This window comes from Medicago truncatula, chromosome 3 (assembly GCF_003473485.1).
Source record: "Medicago truncatula cultivar Jemalong A17 chromosome 3, MtrunA17r5.0-ANR, whole genome shotgun sequence".
Lineage (NCBI taxonomy): Eukaryota > Viridiplantae > Streptophyta > Magnoliopsida > Fabales > Fabaceae > Medicago > Medicago truncatula.
In genome coordinates, this window is record NC_053044.1 from 32,589,889 (window position 1) to 32,606,653 (window position 16,765).

Consider the following 16,765-nt stretch of genomic DNA (forward strand, 5'->3'; position numbering starts at 1 on the left):
AAATCCAAGTCTATTTAACACAATTATATTAGATTTACGTATCAAAAGTGTCACCCATATTTATATATTTTTTTCATAGTTAAATCTATTAGTACCCCATGGTCATGCAATGCTAGCTAATTAATAGTTCAATTTTTCAATCTAATTAAAACTCCTTTTAGTCATAATACAAAACATACAGTTGAGAAAACTATAAAAAAAAAATTTACGAAGTCCTACTTTTTTTATTTGCTTGTTAATTCAATAATGGGTTAAAAGTGAAAAGTGTTATCTGAATTGCTTAGCTACAAAATTGTCAAAATATCAGAAATAAAATAGGAATAATGCATCAAGCACTATGTTTTAGAATTATATTGAATGTTATCGTTGTTCTGGCTGCATTGAGACAAAGACAAACTCGTCTTTACGTCCAACATGGACCACTCCTCAAAATGGAAAGTCAGATTATTGCTTGACCAGCCAAACAAAACTATTTCAATTTATGTTTGTTTTTCTGTGTACATATTTTTGTTGGTCTACAACCAAAGAATTAACACATCATTAGTGCTTTGGGATTCTGTTAGTGTATTCATTCTATTTTAACTTTTGAGAAATGTTAACGAGTGCCTCCAGGATACTCTTTAAGCACTTTAAAATAGTAAGTTTTTATTGAAAAGTTGTGTATTAAATGCATTAAAAATTGTAATAGTTAACTTTTTAAAAGAATAATTACTAAGTTTAGGATGATTAAAGAATGTCACGTGAGCACTCGTTAACAAAACCTTAACTTTTTAACTGAAAACGAAGGAATTGGCATCCAGCCGTTGTCTCGTGGCTCTAGCCATGGCATGTGATGGTAAATCATTTTGATCAAACAAAAATTAAAAAATTGGTGTGTTATCTTTATATTAAAAAATTGGCATGCAACTTAGTTAATAGTTCTATGAACCTTGATATTCAAGAGTTAAGATTTGATTTTCGAATTCTTCACTTCTCTACACTTATAGTGTGACTACCAGTCAAAATTCATCTTGGGAGAGGTATAAAGCGAAGTGGTAGGAAATTTCGTGGGGTAGTTATGCACCGCCCAAAGTGATTGTTTTCTCTTGACAATTACTAAGAGGACACGTCCCTACAAGGAGAAACTTGACTAGTCGTGACAATTTTTATTTGATGCATCAAACCTTTATGTGGATGGTGTACGGTAAAACTAGAGTCGAAAGTTCATCTTTTTGCGAAGTTTATGTTTGCAATGTCTATTTGGTACGATATCTTTGGTGGTTGAGGGTGTCGATGGTTGTCCCAGAAGATTTGTTTGTGTTGCTTCAAAGTTTTTGTTATCCTTTTTGTAAGGACTAAAAGGCATCTCACTTGTTTGGCATGCGGTTTTATGGTCTATTTGGAAAGTAATGAACAATCTTATCTTTGAGTTGAGGACAATCCCGAGTGAAGAGGCGTGAATTCGATCAAAAGCCTATCTTGGCAACGACTTTTAGCCAAGAAGTCAGGACCCCTTGTTTATTCCTCTGATTGCTCACTTTTCCTTTAGATTGTATTCTTAGGAAATGGTTTGAGTTTGGGATGTCTGTCCTGATTTAATTTTGGTGGATAGAGTACTCATTTGTACTTCTTCTATTCTTAAAGGTTAAGTACCTTTTGTACTTTGTTTTACCTAATTCTCAATAAAATATCTTCGTTTGTTGTTAAAAAAAAAAGGCTACATGACAAAAAAAAAATTACAAATCTAAATGCAATTTTAAAAAAAAATACAAACGAAATTCATTAATATCAACTATTAAGTACAAGACGTGTCATAAATAGAACAATAGTACAAATGACACAATAACAAAATTCTTGAGCGCATGACTACGAAAAAAACTGAGATATCTCAAGTGAACCAATGAGATCACAAACCAATTGAAATCTACTAAAAAAACATATAAAGAGAAACTCAAACATAAGTGGTTGAACACACCACTAATGTATTGCATGATTAAACCCTCCCTTTAGGGCCCGTTTGGTTGGGATTTTTGAAGGGGAAGGGTGGAGATGGGAGATGATATTTTTAATTTGATATGTTTGCTGCAATTTTAAGTAAGGGAGGAGGAATGAGAGGAAAATCCGTCGTAGACTCATTTGTTGCTTCCCTTCAAATTTGAGTTTTTTTTTCTTCAGGAAAAATGAGTTAATACAATTTTAATTACATGAACATATTATCCTCGTATTTATTTTAAAATGCCAAAATTGTCCTTACTAAAAATTTAAGGCTTATGTTTTGTTTCAATGTATTGCTAATTGCCTGCATTTTTTTTTTTGAAAGATAACTCATTTCATTCCATCCAAAATAATGGGAGTATCATGTAATATAGACGCTCGAGTAAGGTTATGAGCAACTCTATTAGCTTGTCTCCTAATATAAGCTAGAACGTAACTAACATTAGATGAAAAACAAAGTCTTACAATTAGAGAGTAAACTTCCCATAGTTCATTCACATATATAGAAGCTATTATTAAGGACTGCATTCACAACTAGTTGACCATCCATTTCAAATACTACCCGATTGAGGCCAAGATCAAGAGCAATTTGAAGGGCTTGTTGTAGAGCAATACCTTCACACTTGATGTGGTTGTAACAGAAGGAACGACCATGGAGTGAGCTTGGATAAGATGTATAGGGTTGTCTCAGAAACAGATACCAATGCCAAATTTTCCTTCGACTTTGAAAATGGCACAATCTACGTTACACTTGATTCAATCTGCTTGTGGTTTAGATCGTACTGGATTAGCAGACTGCTCATTATCATTGAGACGGTAGCACCGCATGTAATTAATCCTAAACCATATCCAATGCCAGGACACAAGATGCATGAGCATTGACATGTTTTTGCTACCATAAACAAGCACTACACACGCCATATATATACTTCGTAAAATAGCTACAAATCTAACACTATTCTTCACATCAAGCACTCTAAGAATGAAAAAGATAATGGAGGAAAAACTACCGCTTGACGTCATGTGTGACTCTATCTTACCCTAAAGATTTGCTTCTTTACAACAATCAGTAGCAAACTTACAATGCATAGACATGTGCATTTCATCTTCCAGATCGTTATGGCACCACCACACAAGCTGATTAGCAATGGACTCCGACTTTGCAAGTTAAACCTCGTGGGTAGGCAGTACCGAAGCCATCTCCAACAAAAATGTTTGATTTTAGGCTGAACACGCAATGCCATATCAACTTCCGAACACTAGAGACATGATAGTTTGTTTGTACGTCTGAAATATTCAAACATATCTTATTAGGATATTTGCCTTTGTATGAACCAGCAAGAGATGCATTTCAAATAATTTCTAACAGAATGATTCGTTTGCCTACGAATCAATAATAATAATAATAATAATAAAGATGATGATGATGTTGTTTTCTTGCAGAAATAATACATTTTTTTGGAACAATGAACTAATAATATTCTTTTGTTTTTACTAAAACTAATAATTTTTTTTTTTTGTCAGCAAACTAATAATATTCTTATTATATGCAATTTTCTTTTCTTTTTCAAACCATGTGTAACATTCTATTTTCTCCAAATATTGATAAGTAAGTAAGTAACCGATGAAATGAATATAGAATTCATCATGGCATTGACTAATACAGTGCGATATATTATTTATTTTGGCTTGAAAAAGGTCATGTTGACCCAATAATGAATTATGCATAATTACAAACTATACACTCTATTTTTATGGTCCATATTAAAAGAGATATGGATTGTCTTGTTTATTATTTAAAAATTGAGCATGATAGACATGGATTGTCATAAAATTACTTTTTAACAAAAGAATAAGAATAAGAAATTTCTAATCTCTAGTGAAGGACAAGACAATGAATTACAATTCACTGAAACAAAAAGGATCAATATCTAGGAAACATATAAACAAGTAAAGGGAATCTGTAAGGTATAACAGTTTTGTATAGAAAGAATTGAGAATAGTAGGGGAAAAAAATAGCAGGCCCCCCTCCCCTCCCCTTGTTTGAAGCACTATAGTCTATAGTATTATATTATATAAGATTTACTATTCTATGGATGGAAATATGGAAAGGACTAAGCACAGGAATTCAAATGTGAAAACACACAAAAGGAAAATGAAATCTTAAAAGGTCAAGATGAACTGTCTATGGGACCTACTTGGTAGACAAAATGCCAGAATTAATCTGACTTTAGTAAACCTAACTTTGGAAGCAAATGAAAAATCACTGATTCCATTCCTTAGATATCTACCATTTACATTGTACATAGTATAATTGGCCAACTACCTTCACTATTTCTCTGTCAATTATGGTCCATGGGGAATTGGGGATCATGCTCTTCTTACCCGTTACCTTTTCAAAGTAACAAAACAAAATTGTACAAATGCAAAGGACCATAAATTCTTCAATAGTATGTTTGGATTAATGATGAGTTTGGTAAAATTACAATGATTTATTTTTCTAAATTTTTAAATATAGTTTTTCTAAAATCATGATCATATTATTGACTTGTTTGTTTTAGCGGTGAAAATTGTCAAAACGTGCATTTTTATGTGAAAATATCTTTTGTAGCTTTTAAAAATTATGGCAGAAACTGCCTCCTGATATGATATTTGAAGTCTGATCGCTAATCCAAATATATGCTATGATTAACAAACATTCTTGCAGACCCATTTTATCTAGTAATTAGACTGAAGCATATATTTTCTCCAAAAAAAACAAAAGACAAATAATTTTTTTTTTCTTCATTTTCTCAAATTTGTATTTATTTTAAATTTTTAACAGAGATAGAAAGCCCACTTAGTAAAAAACAGGAGAGTTCACTTCTTTATCACTCTCACATTTTATAACACACTTCATATTATTTCTTGACTTGCATTGGAATGATGAAAGAGGCTGATTGTCCCATGAATTGTGCGATAGAACTTTATCTCTTTCATCACTCTCGCACTTGTTGAAATCACATACCTTACTTGAGTCCGTCATTTTCTAAAACAAATAAAGTTCTTGCTTTAGATAAAATATAGTTTAAAATGTTAATATTTTTGAGAGATAATTTAACATATTACAAAAACATGAATGTCTCTTTGCTGATTTGAAGATTAGTTACACACCGAGTTCAAAAGATATATTGATTTGGGCTGCAAATGAAAATTACAGCATGGAGAAAACTATCCAAATCAATGTTGATTGGTGAGAACAATAATCTCTCCTGTTATTTTTTGGTGAACCAATAATTTCTCCTTTTAATTAATTATTTCTTGGACTATAACTTGGTAACATTAACTCCACAGCAGTTTTCTTTTATTGTCTGAAAAGAAACGGATGCTAAAATAACTAAGCACACGTATGTATAGAAATTTGCTGCACATTGAAATACTTTATTTTCAAAAAATTAAATTCCATTTAAAAATACCATCCATTTGTACCATAAAGTAAGGTCCTATAATTACGCTTTGACCCCTAAACATTAGACTACCTTTATGAAGAGGGACAACTAGAAAAATAACTAGTTTGGTTGGTCCAAAGACCTAAATGGCATCTTTAGCTGCTATGCATAACTTTTCGATCAAAACTGCTATGCATAATTACTTATTAATTAAATAAACTTTTTTTGTTGTTGTTGTTGAGAGATCTTGTTAAATAAATTAGTTTATTCGAACTCAAATGCACCCAAAACATTCATCATCAATCGAAACTTATTTATACTTGAGCACAATTACTTGATTTGATTTATTTACAATAAACATAAGGAGTCAACATATTTTTTATTTGGCTATGGACCGCATATACTGAAATAAATACACCAGAGTTTAAATTCGGATTAAACATAAAATATCTTTTAAGGTAGTTAAACTATAACAACCAGAACAATTAATTGCATTGAGTGGAAAATTAATGAATAAATTTGAAGTTTTGCATTGAGTGGTAAAAGACAAGAAGAGCATGTGGTAATAATAGGTTTTGACACAAAAAGAGGAAAAAGCATGTGATGTGGGTGTACACGTGCACATGATGAGTTTTACTTACATGCTTGTTTCTTCAGTAGAGAGAGAGAGAGAGAGTCACTGCAAAATGCACAACCTACGAAGTGAAATAAACAGATAGATAGATTCACTCTCACTCTCATTCTCATTCTCAATAAACAAATGCAACCATAAAAGGAAGAGAAGAGAACAACCACTCTTACACTCTGTCTAACCTGTTTTCTTATGTTATGTTCTTCTTAATGTTCTGTTCAGACATACAAAGAGAAAGAGAAAGAGAAAGAGAAAGCATCTAAATAATGATAAGGTTCCACCTATTCTGAAAACAAAACAATGAACCGAGTTCTTCTGTTTCCTTTGTCTCTTCCATCAAACTAACAAACAAATGACAATGGAAGAAGTTTCTTTGCCAGGAACACTCCCTTTTGATAGAGCTCTTGAACAGGTCTCATTCTTTTCTTTTATTTCTATTTTTCATACCAATTTTCTTCTTCACCTTTTCTCTTGAAACATTTTGAAAATCATGTCTTTATAGTTTTATGTTAAGAGTCTCACATCTGATATGTGATAGCCTGAAAATGTATTTATAACTGGAGGCAATCATCATTTCACAAGTCAGGTTTTGTGGAGTTGTGTTAGACCCAATTATAATTTCTAAGACTTTCTTTTTCTTCTCCCTTGTTTCCAATTTTCATATTTTCTTTAACTGTGTTTTTTTGGTTGTTTTATTTACTCTATAATTGAAGAAAACTTTCCTGTGCAATGTGCATAAACTATTTAATGTGAGTCCAGAATTTTGAAGGTAACACTTGGGCTAGGAATCACGGCATGCCGTGTCCGAGACCGACATATATAGTTAGACTGAATTGTTTGATTTTCTCGAATTCTAAATGGTGTCAGTGTCCGTATCAGTGATTCATAGCACTCGGGTCTAGTTCAAAATTTAGTGTTTTTTAGTCTTTTGTTTTACTAAGGATATTTTGTTCATGACAATGACATAGATTGATTTTGTATTAACATAGTTCATTGATCAGTATTTGATTTTTCAACGCTAGACATTATAGACTAATTCATCTAGTGCTAGTGATATTTGATTGTTGCATTCTCATTATGAAAGTTATGCTTTCAGTCTTTATTATGAAATTGCCAATGTGACTAAATGTTTGTTTACATTACCTCATAGCGAATCTGAAAAATTGGTTTGTTTTGCTGTTCAGGCAATTGTATCTATAAAGAAAGGTGCATATTTACTCAAGTGTGGTGGCAGAGGAAAGCCCAAACTCTGCCCTTTCAGACTTTCTCCGGTATGCATGAATGAGATGAAACTTGCCTGTTGATCAAATTTCTTAGTCTTTCCAAAATCTTGCCTTTTATATTTCATATTAAATACGCAACGGGGTATTGTTGCTGGCATGGTCTTGTTGTCACGATCTACTAGGATTCAACCCTCGTTGTTTCGATTCTTCTCATATGAAAGAAAAATCCAATTGGTCTTGGATTTTAATTTCTTATATATTGGCATCAATAGACAAAGAAAAATTGAATTATTCTTTCCATTATTCATTTTGATTTCTTGGTTCTAATGTATATCTTTTTCCCCTTATTCTACCTAGGATGAGAGAAATTTGATATGGTGCTCGGGGCAGCAGGAAAAGCATTTGCGATTAAGCGGAGTAACCAAAATTGTTCAAGGAGAGGGAAATGTATGTAACAAGCATGAATGAATTATTTTGATTCACTAACCATATGAATGTAAAGTTTGTAAGAATAATTTTTGGTCTAATAATTACGGCTCACCATTTTCAGATAAGGTCTCAGAGACAAAACGAAACCGAAAAGGAGTGCCATTCATTTTCACTGATCTATGCTAATGGTGAACACTCTCTTGATCTGGTAATATTTGTCATCTTTTTGATTTTAAAAAAAAAAAAAATTATTAATTAAAGTGATGCTATTGACCATTTTACAACCGTCTCTGAGGGGATTTGAGCTTTGTCCCTGAGGTTACGATGCCAGACTCTTACATCTGAGTGGACACCTCATGTACTATTTGTCATATACATTTGACGAATAACTGAGTTTGTTTTTCTATAGTTTGACCTGTTTACTTTGATTATAGATATGCAAAGACAAAGCACAAGCTGCTACTTGGTTTGTTGGATTGAAAGCTGTGATTTCTAGGTGCCAGCAACCAAAAGCTTTTAGTAGTTTAAGAAGCTGCAAAGGAGTGCAGAGTTGTGTTAGTAGTCCCTCTGGAATTTTACGGCGAAAGAAAAATCTTGGTCTTCTAGATGACACCTCTCAATTTACTCAGGTTTCATACATCTTCTTTGTTGCTTTATCAATATAGCGTCACTTTTGAATTATTTTTGCACATATACTTTTATGATAAACATTCTTGGGTTAAGAGATGCATATGACTTTGTATCTGAAATTTTGACCCTCGACTATTTCCTCTTGTGTTTGTGAATCAATGTGGTAGATTTTACAGCAAAATTGAATCGGTCACTCATTGTGATGTACTTAATACTACTAGAGGCTATGAACCACTTAGATCTTACTTTTAATCTATAAAAGAAATTATCAGCACAATAATTTGTCTCAAGCATAAAATGTTAACATTTATGTCATTATTTTGAAGGTACATAGCGTGTGTGCAAGTCCTACTTTGTCACTTTCAGAACGGTGTTTTTCTGACGGCTTGTCATATAAATCTGAATTTTATTCATCAGTGTCGTCCCTCTCCAGCATTCATGGCATGACAGACAATTCAGTCCCAAGTTCTCCATATATTAATCCAGATATTCATAGCAATATCAAAACATCTCGTTTCGAAAAAGAGTACAAGAAGGAATTGTCATCAAATAGATCTATCATGCCTCCTGCCTCTGCACTAGTAGGAAACAATGTATTGAAGGATGTCATGGTATGGGGTGGGGGAATTGGTTGCCTTGTTGGGATTGTGAATGAAAGGTTTGTCCAAAATAGTATTTATTCTTTAGTTCCAAAGTTACTAGAATCCACCGCCATGTTAGATGTACAAAATGTAGCTTTAGGAGGAAACCATGCTGCAATAGTTACGAAACAAGGGGAAGTTTACTGCTGGGGTCAAGGGAAGTGCGGAAGGTTAGGGCAAAGAATTGATATGGATATTAGCTCCCCGAAAATAGTTGATACTCTTAGTGATATTCGTGTAAAAAACGTTGCTTGTGGCGAGTATCATACATGTGCTTTGACGGATTCTGGCGAAGTATATGCGTGGGGGAACGACGTTTCTTGTTCAGATTTGGTTGATGAAGGGAGAATTAGAAGTCAGTGGTTAACACATAAACTTTCTTTACCAGTAGAAGGTATTAGTATTTCCAGTATTGCTTGTGGCGAATGGCATACTGCAATTGTCTCTAGTTGCGGTCGGTTATTTACGTATGGAGATGGTACATTTGGAGTACTTGGACATGGGAGTTATCATAGCTTTTCTAGTCCAAAAGAAGTTGAGTCTCTTAAGGGTCTATGTGTGAGGTCTGTTGCTTGTGGAACATGGCATACGGCAGCAATTATTGAAATCTCCGCCGAACGCTTTAAGTACAATACTTCGACTGGTAAGCTGTTTACATGGGGTGATGCAGATGAAGGGAGGCTTGGTCATGCTGATAATGTAAACAAGCTTGTACCGACATGTGTTTCACAGCTTGTTGACTATGATTTTGTTCAAGTATCTTGTGGAAGAATGATGACTTTAGCACTTACTAACATGGGAAAAGTTTTTGCAATGGGAAGTGCAAAATATGGACAATTGGGAAATCCACATGTTAAGGACAGAGCAGTTGTGGTTGAAGGAATGCTTAAACAAGAATATGTTAAAATGATATCTTGCGGTTCATATCACGTTGCTGTTTTGACATCTTCAGGGAGTGTCTACACGTGGGGTAAAGGTGAAAATGGAGAACTAGGGCTAGGCGATACCGAAAACCGATACACACCTTGTTTTGTTGAGGCTTTAAGAGATAGGCAGGTAGATACAATAACATGTGGTCCAAGTTTCACAGTTGCAATATGTTTGCACAAACCTATTTCAATTAGTGACCAATCAAGTTGTAATGGTTGTAGGTTACCGTTTGGCTTCACAAGGAAGAAACATAACTGTTATAATTGTGGTCTTTTGTTTTGCCGCAGTTGTAGTAGCAAAAAAGTTATGAATGCGTCTCTAGCCCCGGTTAAGAGCAAGGCCTTTCGCGTTTGTGATTCTTGCTTCAATAGAAAGCAAGGAAGTAGTGAACATCCAGCTATGGACTCATCAAAGTCTAGAAATTATAACAATCAGCAGATACAAAGGCATCATCAGAACATGACTGGTGATGTCACTGAAGATAGAGGCGAAACAAATGTGACAAATGGTCCTATGTTGTCTCTTAGTCAAACGTGTTACCGGAAAAACATGCCTAGTGGAAGGAAGGTTTGGAAAAGCCAGCAGGATTTAGAAGATAGTTCTTCTAAGTTAGGTAATGTGATACAATGTGGACAAGGACAAGTTCCATATTCAGCACAATTTAGAATCAATTGTACAGAAAATTCAGTTGTGCATGAGACAGAAACAACAAAATCTGATAAGTTGCTCATGGAAGAAGTTCAGAGGCTGAGAGCTGAGGTAATGACTCCGCTTTCAGGCACAAATTGTTTTTGATATTCTTCAGTTGTAAATTAAATTTTTCTGTACCCTTTCTAGTTGAAATTTCATTTGTGTTGTGTTCTGAGTGTGCTTGCTTATAAGTGCTATGTCATTTCATTACTTTGGATAGGCTAAGAGACTTGAAAAGCAATGTGAGCTCAAAAACCAAGAAATACAAGAGTGTCAACAAAAAGTCGAGGAGAGTTGGTCTGTTGCCAAAGACGAAGCTGCTAAGTGCAAAGCAGCAAAAGAGGTCATAAAAGCTTTGGCATTAAGGGTAAGTTCTCTACTATTGTTGTTGTCATTTATGTTTAAGGCCCTATTTCAGTAAACAGCTTAATTAAACGCTTATAGCATAAACACTTATCATATAAGTGTTTATGTATAAGCTACCGTGGAGACATTATGGACATGTCAAGCTGTTTTCCATAAAATCTCACAACTGCTTACGGCAAAAGATAAGCTTAAATACGACAATCCAAATAGGATCCAAGTTGTTGCATATCATGGAAATCAACTGCTTGTGGGCATAAATACTTGACAGTGTTTTTTTGTACATTGAACTCAATTTTTATTATTATTTTCGTTTTAGGACACAAGTCGTATTGGATTGGCCATGACTAATATGTTACTTTACGTAGCGCAGTCATTATAATTTGGACTTACATAGTTACATTCTTATTTTTTTTGAAGAATAGTTACATTCTTATTGATATAGCTATTATATCGTATTTGTAGCTTCACACGATCTCAGGAAAAGATAATCATGGCCTAGAACAAAAGGCTGGGCTACAAGAACTTCTTCCAAATTTGGCACCTATACATACTGATACAAACAGTCCAAGAAATGCCAACATGGACAGTCTATCAAATTCCCCTATAATATTCTCTAGTGCATTAAAATCCAAATTCGGGAGAAGTATTCTTCTTAAAAAGGACAATAATCTCACTAAAGCAGAATCTCAACAAGAGAATGCATTGAAGGTTGAATGGGTTGAACAATATGAGAATGGTGTTTACATTACATTGACAAAGTCGCCGAGTGGAGAAAAAGGCCTTAAGCGTGTGCGATTTAGGTAACACTTTCTCTTGAACTCTTTCTATAAGACTAATGCTAACTAATACTACTTTTATGGCTTTTGTGAATCCTAATTTCTTAGATAAGTAGTTGTCTAATATTTCTTTTCGTGTTTATATATTTTTTGGCAGCCGGAAGCGATTTTCGCAGAAAGAAGCTGAAAGATGGTGGGAAGAGAATCAAACAAAAGTGCATCATAAATATGAAATTGAAACTAGGTGAAAGTCTAATTTATTACTTGCCATTCATCTCTAGCAGTTTTCTTCACCATAGTTCTTAGTGTAGGAGGTGATACTGGGTTCAGGATTTAGATGAGAAGCTTATACTGCAAGAAAGATTAAAGTCTTTTTGTATTTAAGCATCCTTCATTAATTCATGAATATTTTGGGACATTCTGTCTTCTGTACATTCACCAATAACAGAGTGTCTCTTAATTTTCTATATGCCATTTTAATATTATAGCAAGGTTGTTCACTTTTACCTTCTAGCTGTTATTTCATTTTTCCAAAGTGGGGAATGACACAAAGACAGTAAGCATTTTTATGAAAATAGATTGTGGTAATTACATTGATAAGTTTGTAGTAACAAGAAGTTTTGGTTCTCTTCTTAATACCATAAAATAATGATCACGTTAGCCGAAATCGATAGCTAGATGACTTGACGATCATTTAAGGATAGGCGAGTTTTCCTTCAGTCGATGGAAGGTTAGATGGCAAAATTGCAACTGAACAAGGGTCAACCGATTCTTTTTCAAGTGTACTAAGAAGTATGTGGGTCTTGAAGACATCAGACTTGTCAAAGCTCAGTGCACAACGAGACAATGAAACACTCAATCTACGCTTTGTTTATAGCGTCACTAATCGTAAGAAGATATGAACAAAGAAGCATGTTTTAAGGGAGGTTGTATATATTGGACCTTGTCAACAAATACCCCCAAATGGGAAAGTTGTAAACCGAATGTGAGGCGTCACACACCCTTTCAACGAGAGAAAACTAACACACTACTCTTGCAAATATCTGAGTGATATTAAACACTCTAGGTCATGTTGTATGGCTAGTAAGAGCATCCACATCCACATCACCCACATTGATGGTATAAATGGACCCCACACAATATATAACTATTACTTCACATTTTTCAATTATTTAAACCACTCAACTACATTATTTAAATATTCATACCACTCATTTAAAACTCTAAATTAGGTCCCACCTAATCACACAATACACCTCAAATTTATAGTTTAAAATAAAATTTTAATTTTATATTATTTTTTACATCAAAAAAGTAGAAAAGGATTGGTGGTATTGCAGAACCACGACACTTGTTGGATAAAGTTAAATTCTGACATAGTGTCATAAATTTTTATAAAGCCGATATTTATGCAGAGTAATTTTGCTTGTAAATACTCATCTTTATACAATTCATTACACACAATCAATCAAACTTTATTTAAACAATTTTATCTCTTTATTTTTATGCTTTTATGTTACATGCATTTCTTTCTTAGTTCAATAGTTAAAAACCTAAAAATACCATATTTAACGCTTTACCGAAACAACTAAAGTATCGTAGTTGAGAAACAAAGTTACATTTTCAACGTAATTGTTTGAAAAAAGAGAATCATAGTTGAAAATTATCAACGATACCTCGACTAAATTTCAACAAGAGACTTCTTAATAAAACCTCCACTGTTCCTAAAACATATTATTTTTCTAAAGCTTACAAACCAAATTATACAATTATTTCTTTTTCACTACTCTTTTACTCGAAGTTTTTGTCCATGTGGGCCCTGAATAATATGGGCAGGTATTCTCTTTTAAAAATTCAGATTTCAGTCTGAAAAAGACGCATGGGATTCTTAGCCAACAATGTGTTGGTAAATTTCCTGTCAAAAAAAAATTGTGTTCGTAAATGTCCAAAATATGCTGGTAAGCTATCAATTATTAATTGTGTTTTTTATATGCAATTATTAATTATGTAACTCAACTTTATTGCATTGTTTCTTTACAAAAAAACTTTATTGCACTGTTTAATATATAACAACGATAAAACTAAGAGAAAAATAAGTTATAATCTCGTAAGAAAATGATGGTTATCAAACAAGTGTTTTTTCGTCACATGAACTTACAGGTTATAAACGAGTGTAGTATAAATTAGTTTATTGTACATGACAAATTTTATCTAATAATATATTTTATCATATCTTGTGTTAAAGTGACATATACTTTTTAAAATTAATGATTAGAATTATATTAGTTTAAATTAATATTTATAGATTTATGACTTTTAATATCAATTTTTTTACTTAAAACATAGTAATTATATTTTATTATATTTGAATCTTTGTATTTTAAATTATATTTTATTAGGACAGAGAAGAAAAACATTTCTATCATAAGACATATATTCTATCTTGTTGGTTTCTAATTGAGATGTGTTATTTGAACAATTTTTTGGGTGACAATCATAGTTTTATAAAGAAAAAATATGTATTGATACGAAAACCAAAACAATAGAGAGATGAAGTAAAATATCATATAAGTATGAGAGAGAAAGTTGTCACAAAATGGATGTTCAATGGTCTCTGCTCTAAGATAAAAATATTCAACAAAAAAGACTTGATAGAACAAAATAAAATGATGAATTAACTTATTATTATATTTTGTTAGTTGATCAAAACATTGAACTTAGATCGAATATAATTACTCATTGATCATCAAATAGATTTAGAATGGTATCACTTGATTAAAAAGAGTTCAAATGGATATTTATTTTCATATAAAAGAGTTTTCAATGGGGGCATGAACTAGAAAAGGAGAAAAGCACAAAAAGATGGATTGATGAAAGGGAAAGCATGCATGAGATTGGAGATAATAATGAATGAAATGAAGGAAAAGGATGAGATAACTTACAAGTGATCCTACCATGCCGCGTGGATGCTTTTTTACTTCACGTGGCAAAAGCTGGTCCCACATGGGTCCCTCTTTAGAATTACATACATTTTTCAGAGTATCATATATATCAACTTCCACCATCACCCTTTTTTGAAAATATATATGATCAACTTGTATATCCATGAAGAACTTCAGTCACACTTGTGTTTCTATTTTTACATCTTGATCGATAAGTCACACTTTTTTTTACAACAAAATTTATCAATGAAGGGGAAGATGTACAATACTTAACCCACAATTAGGAAAATATAGAAGCAGTGGTACCCATCTCCCAAAATCAAGAAATAAAGTAAAAAAGATGATTTGAAAACCATATTTTATATGAGAGTCTCTCTTTTTTCCTTAGCTTGAAACCACCTTTAGGAGGTCACTTAATAGTTTTTACTCTCTTCCATTTCGAGCTTTTTAAATCTTTCAAATTATTGCATGCCAAATAAACATAAAGCCTTTCCGAAAATTTTTACACGATGAAGAGGATGAAAAACATTCTAAAAAAGAGACAACATTTTCGGATAGGATCACCCGTATTGTGATCCACTTAAAAATACCAAACTTTTCTAATAAAATCACATCTACAAAACAATTGATCATCCACCTTGTTGTTCAAAAAAGAAACTGATCCTCTACCTCTATTTTTCCTAGAACTCACTCCATACTTCTTATTGTATTAATTGTTAATACTTACCGTCTGTTAGTAGAAGTCTATATTATATCCCCGTGAACTTAACTCAGTTGGTAGAGATATTGTATATTATATGCAGGGGTCGGGGTTCGAACCCCGGACACCCCATTTCTCCATATTTAATTGTGTAAGTTCTAGCCACTAGACTACTTGACCAAAAAGAAAAAGAATTCTATATTATTATTCGTTTGCACAATTGAGACAGGGACTCGAATAAAAGAAAAATGGAAAACAAATTTAGTGACTAAAAAATATATGGAAAAATTAATAGAAAAAAACACCTTATGTATCCAAAATTTAGTACACCACTCATTTTTAATTATTTGATGTTGTTGTGAATTCGAATAAATAATCACACCAATAAAATTTTGATGTGTGGACTACAGTGGCGGAGCCACATATAACACTCTGTGGGCTTGTGCCCCCACAAAGTTTTCAATAGCATCCTGACTCCATGCATATATACACTAATAATATAACTAAGGGTCTTGTTAACGAGTGTTCCAGGGGCACTTTTTAAGCATTCCAAAAGAAGAAATGATTCCATAAAAAAAGTCAAAAATTTCAATTTTCAATTCATTGATTACATTAATTTTAAAAAAAAAAATTACCTTTTAAAAGTCTTAAAGAGTACTCGGGGACACTCGTTAACATTTCCCTATAACTAATAGATACCATGTCCAATTACATTAATTAATGGTGAAGTCATTAGAATGACTTTTCTGGTGAAGTTAACACTATAACATAAAAAATGTCGTGAGTAACACCCCACTGTTTGTACAGTGACATCTAAAGTTCAGTCCCCTTAGTATCATCAATTCATCATATTAACAAGAATACACTTAATTTAATTTTATCGTGCCTTATTTTAAGTGTAACACCCCACAAAGTGTAACTTTCACATGATATCAGCAACTCTGTTTGCATGTTAAAGATGCTAACGATAAAATAGTACCTTTAAGTCCAAGATGTTGCAAGCATTACTAGATGAATTACCATTGATCATTAATCAGCAATCAACAATTTAAAAATGAATCAAACATTAATATTAAAATTAACTTTTTCAAAAAAAGTCAGTTTCATGACTGCACCGTAGAAGCTCCCTAATAAAAAATCATTTGAAGATGTGTTCATAGTTTTGATAAATTTCAAATATTTTAGTGAAAACATATCACATATTTAGAGATCAAAATGACTATTCTAAATCGGTATCGATCTCTAAATTAGTATTGTACATCGACGTTTAAATTGTTTAAGATAATCCTGCTAAAAATTAAAATAAGGTTTCCAAATTATTTAAGATGACCATGTTACAAATTTATACATACATTGCCTCCACTATTCAACATTTCTGGCTCCGCCACTGGTGGAGCAAAGGAAG

General features: G+C 32.7%; 1 protein-coding gene across 1 annotated transcript; it reads left to right on the top strand.

Moving 5' to 3' along the window:
* Nucleotides 1-6,080: 6,080 nt before the first annotated feature.
* LOC11406734 (PH, RCC1 and FYVE domains-containing protein 1) lies at nucleotides 6,081-12,224 on the top strand. Its single transcript, XM_003600590.4, has 9 exons — nucleotides 6,081-6,445; nucleotides 7,218-7,304; nucleotides 7,614-7,703; nucleotides 7,807-7,893; nucleotides 8,120-8,314; nucleotides 8,642-10,645; nucleotides 10,797-10,943; nucleotides 11,405-11,742; nucleotides 11,876-12,224. Exons 1-9 carry the CDS (start codon nucleotides 6,386-6,388, stop codon nucleotides 11,964-11,966), a joined length of 3,099 nt encoding a protein of 1,032 aa, XP_003600638.1. The 5' UTR covers nucleotides 6,081-6,385; the 3' UTR covers nucleotides 11,967-12,224.
* Nucleotides 12,225-16,765: the final 4,541 nt, after the last annotated feature.

What these genes read in the sequence shown, in the direction of transcription:
- LOC11406734 (XM_003600590.4), top strand. Translation starts at nt 6,386, where the DNA reads ATGACAATGGAAGAAGTTTCTTTGCCAGGAACACTCCCTTTTGATAGA. An exon ending in GCCCTTTCAGACTTTCTCCG is followed by an intron (nt 7,305 to 7,613) that starts GTATGCATGAAT and finishes TATTCTACCTAG; the next exon opens with GATGAGAGAAATTTGATATG. An exon ending in GTGAACACTCTCTTGATCTG is followed by an intron (nt 7,894 to 8,119) that starts GTAATATTTGTC and finishes CTTTGATTATAG; the next exon opens with ATATGCAAAGACAAAGCACA.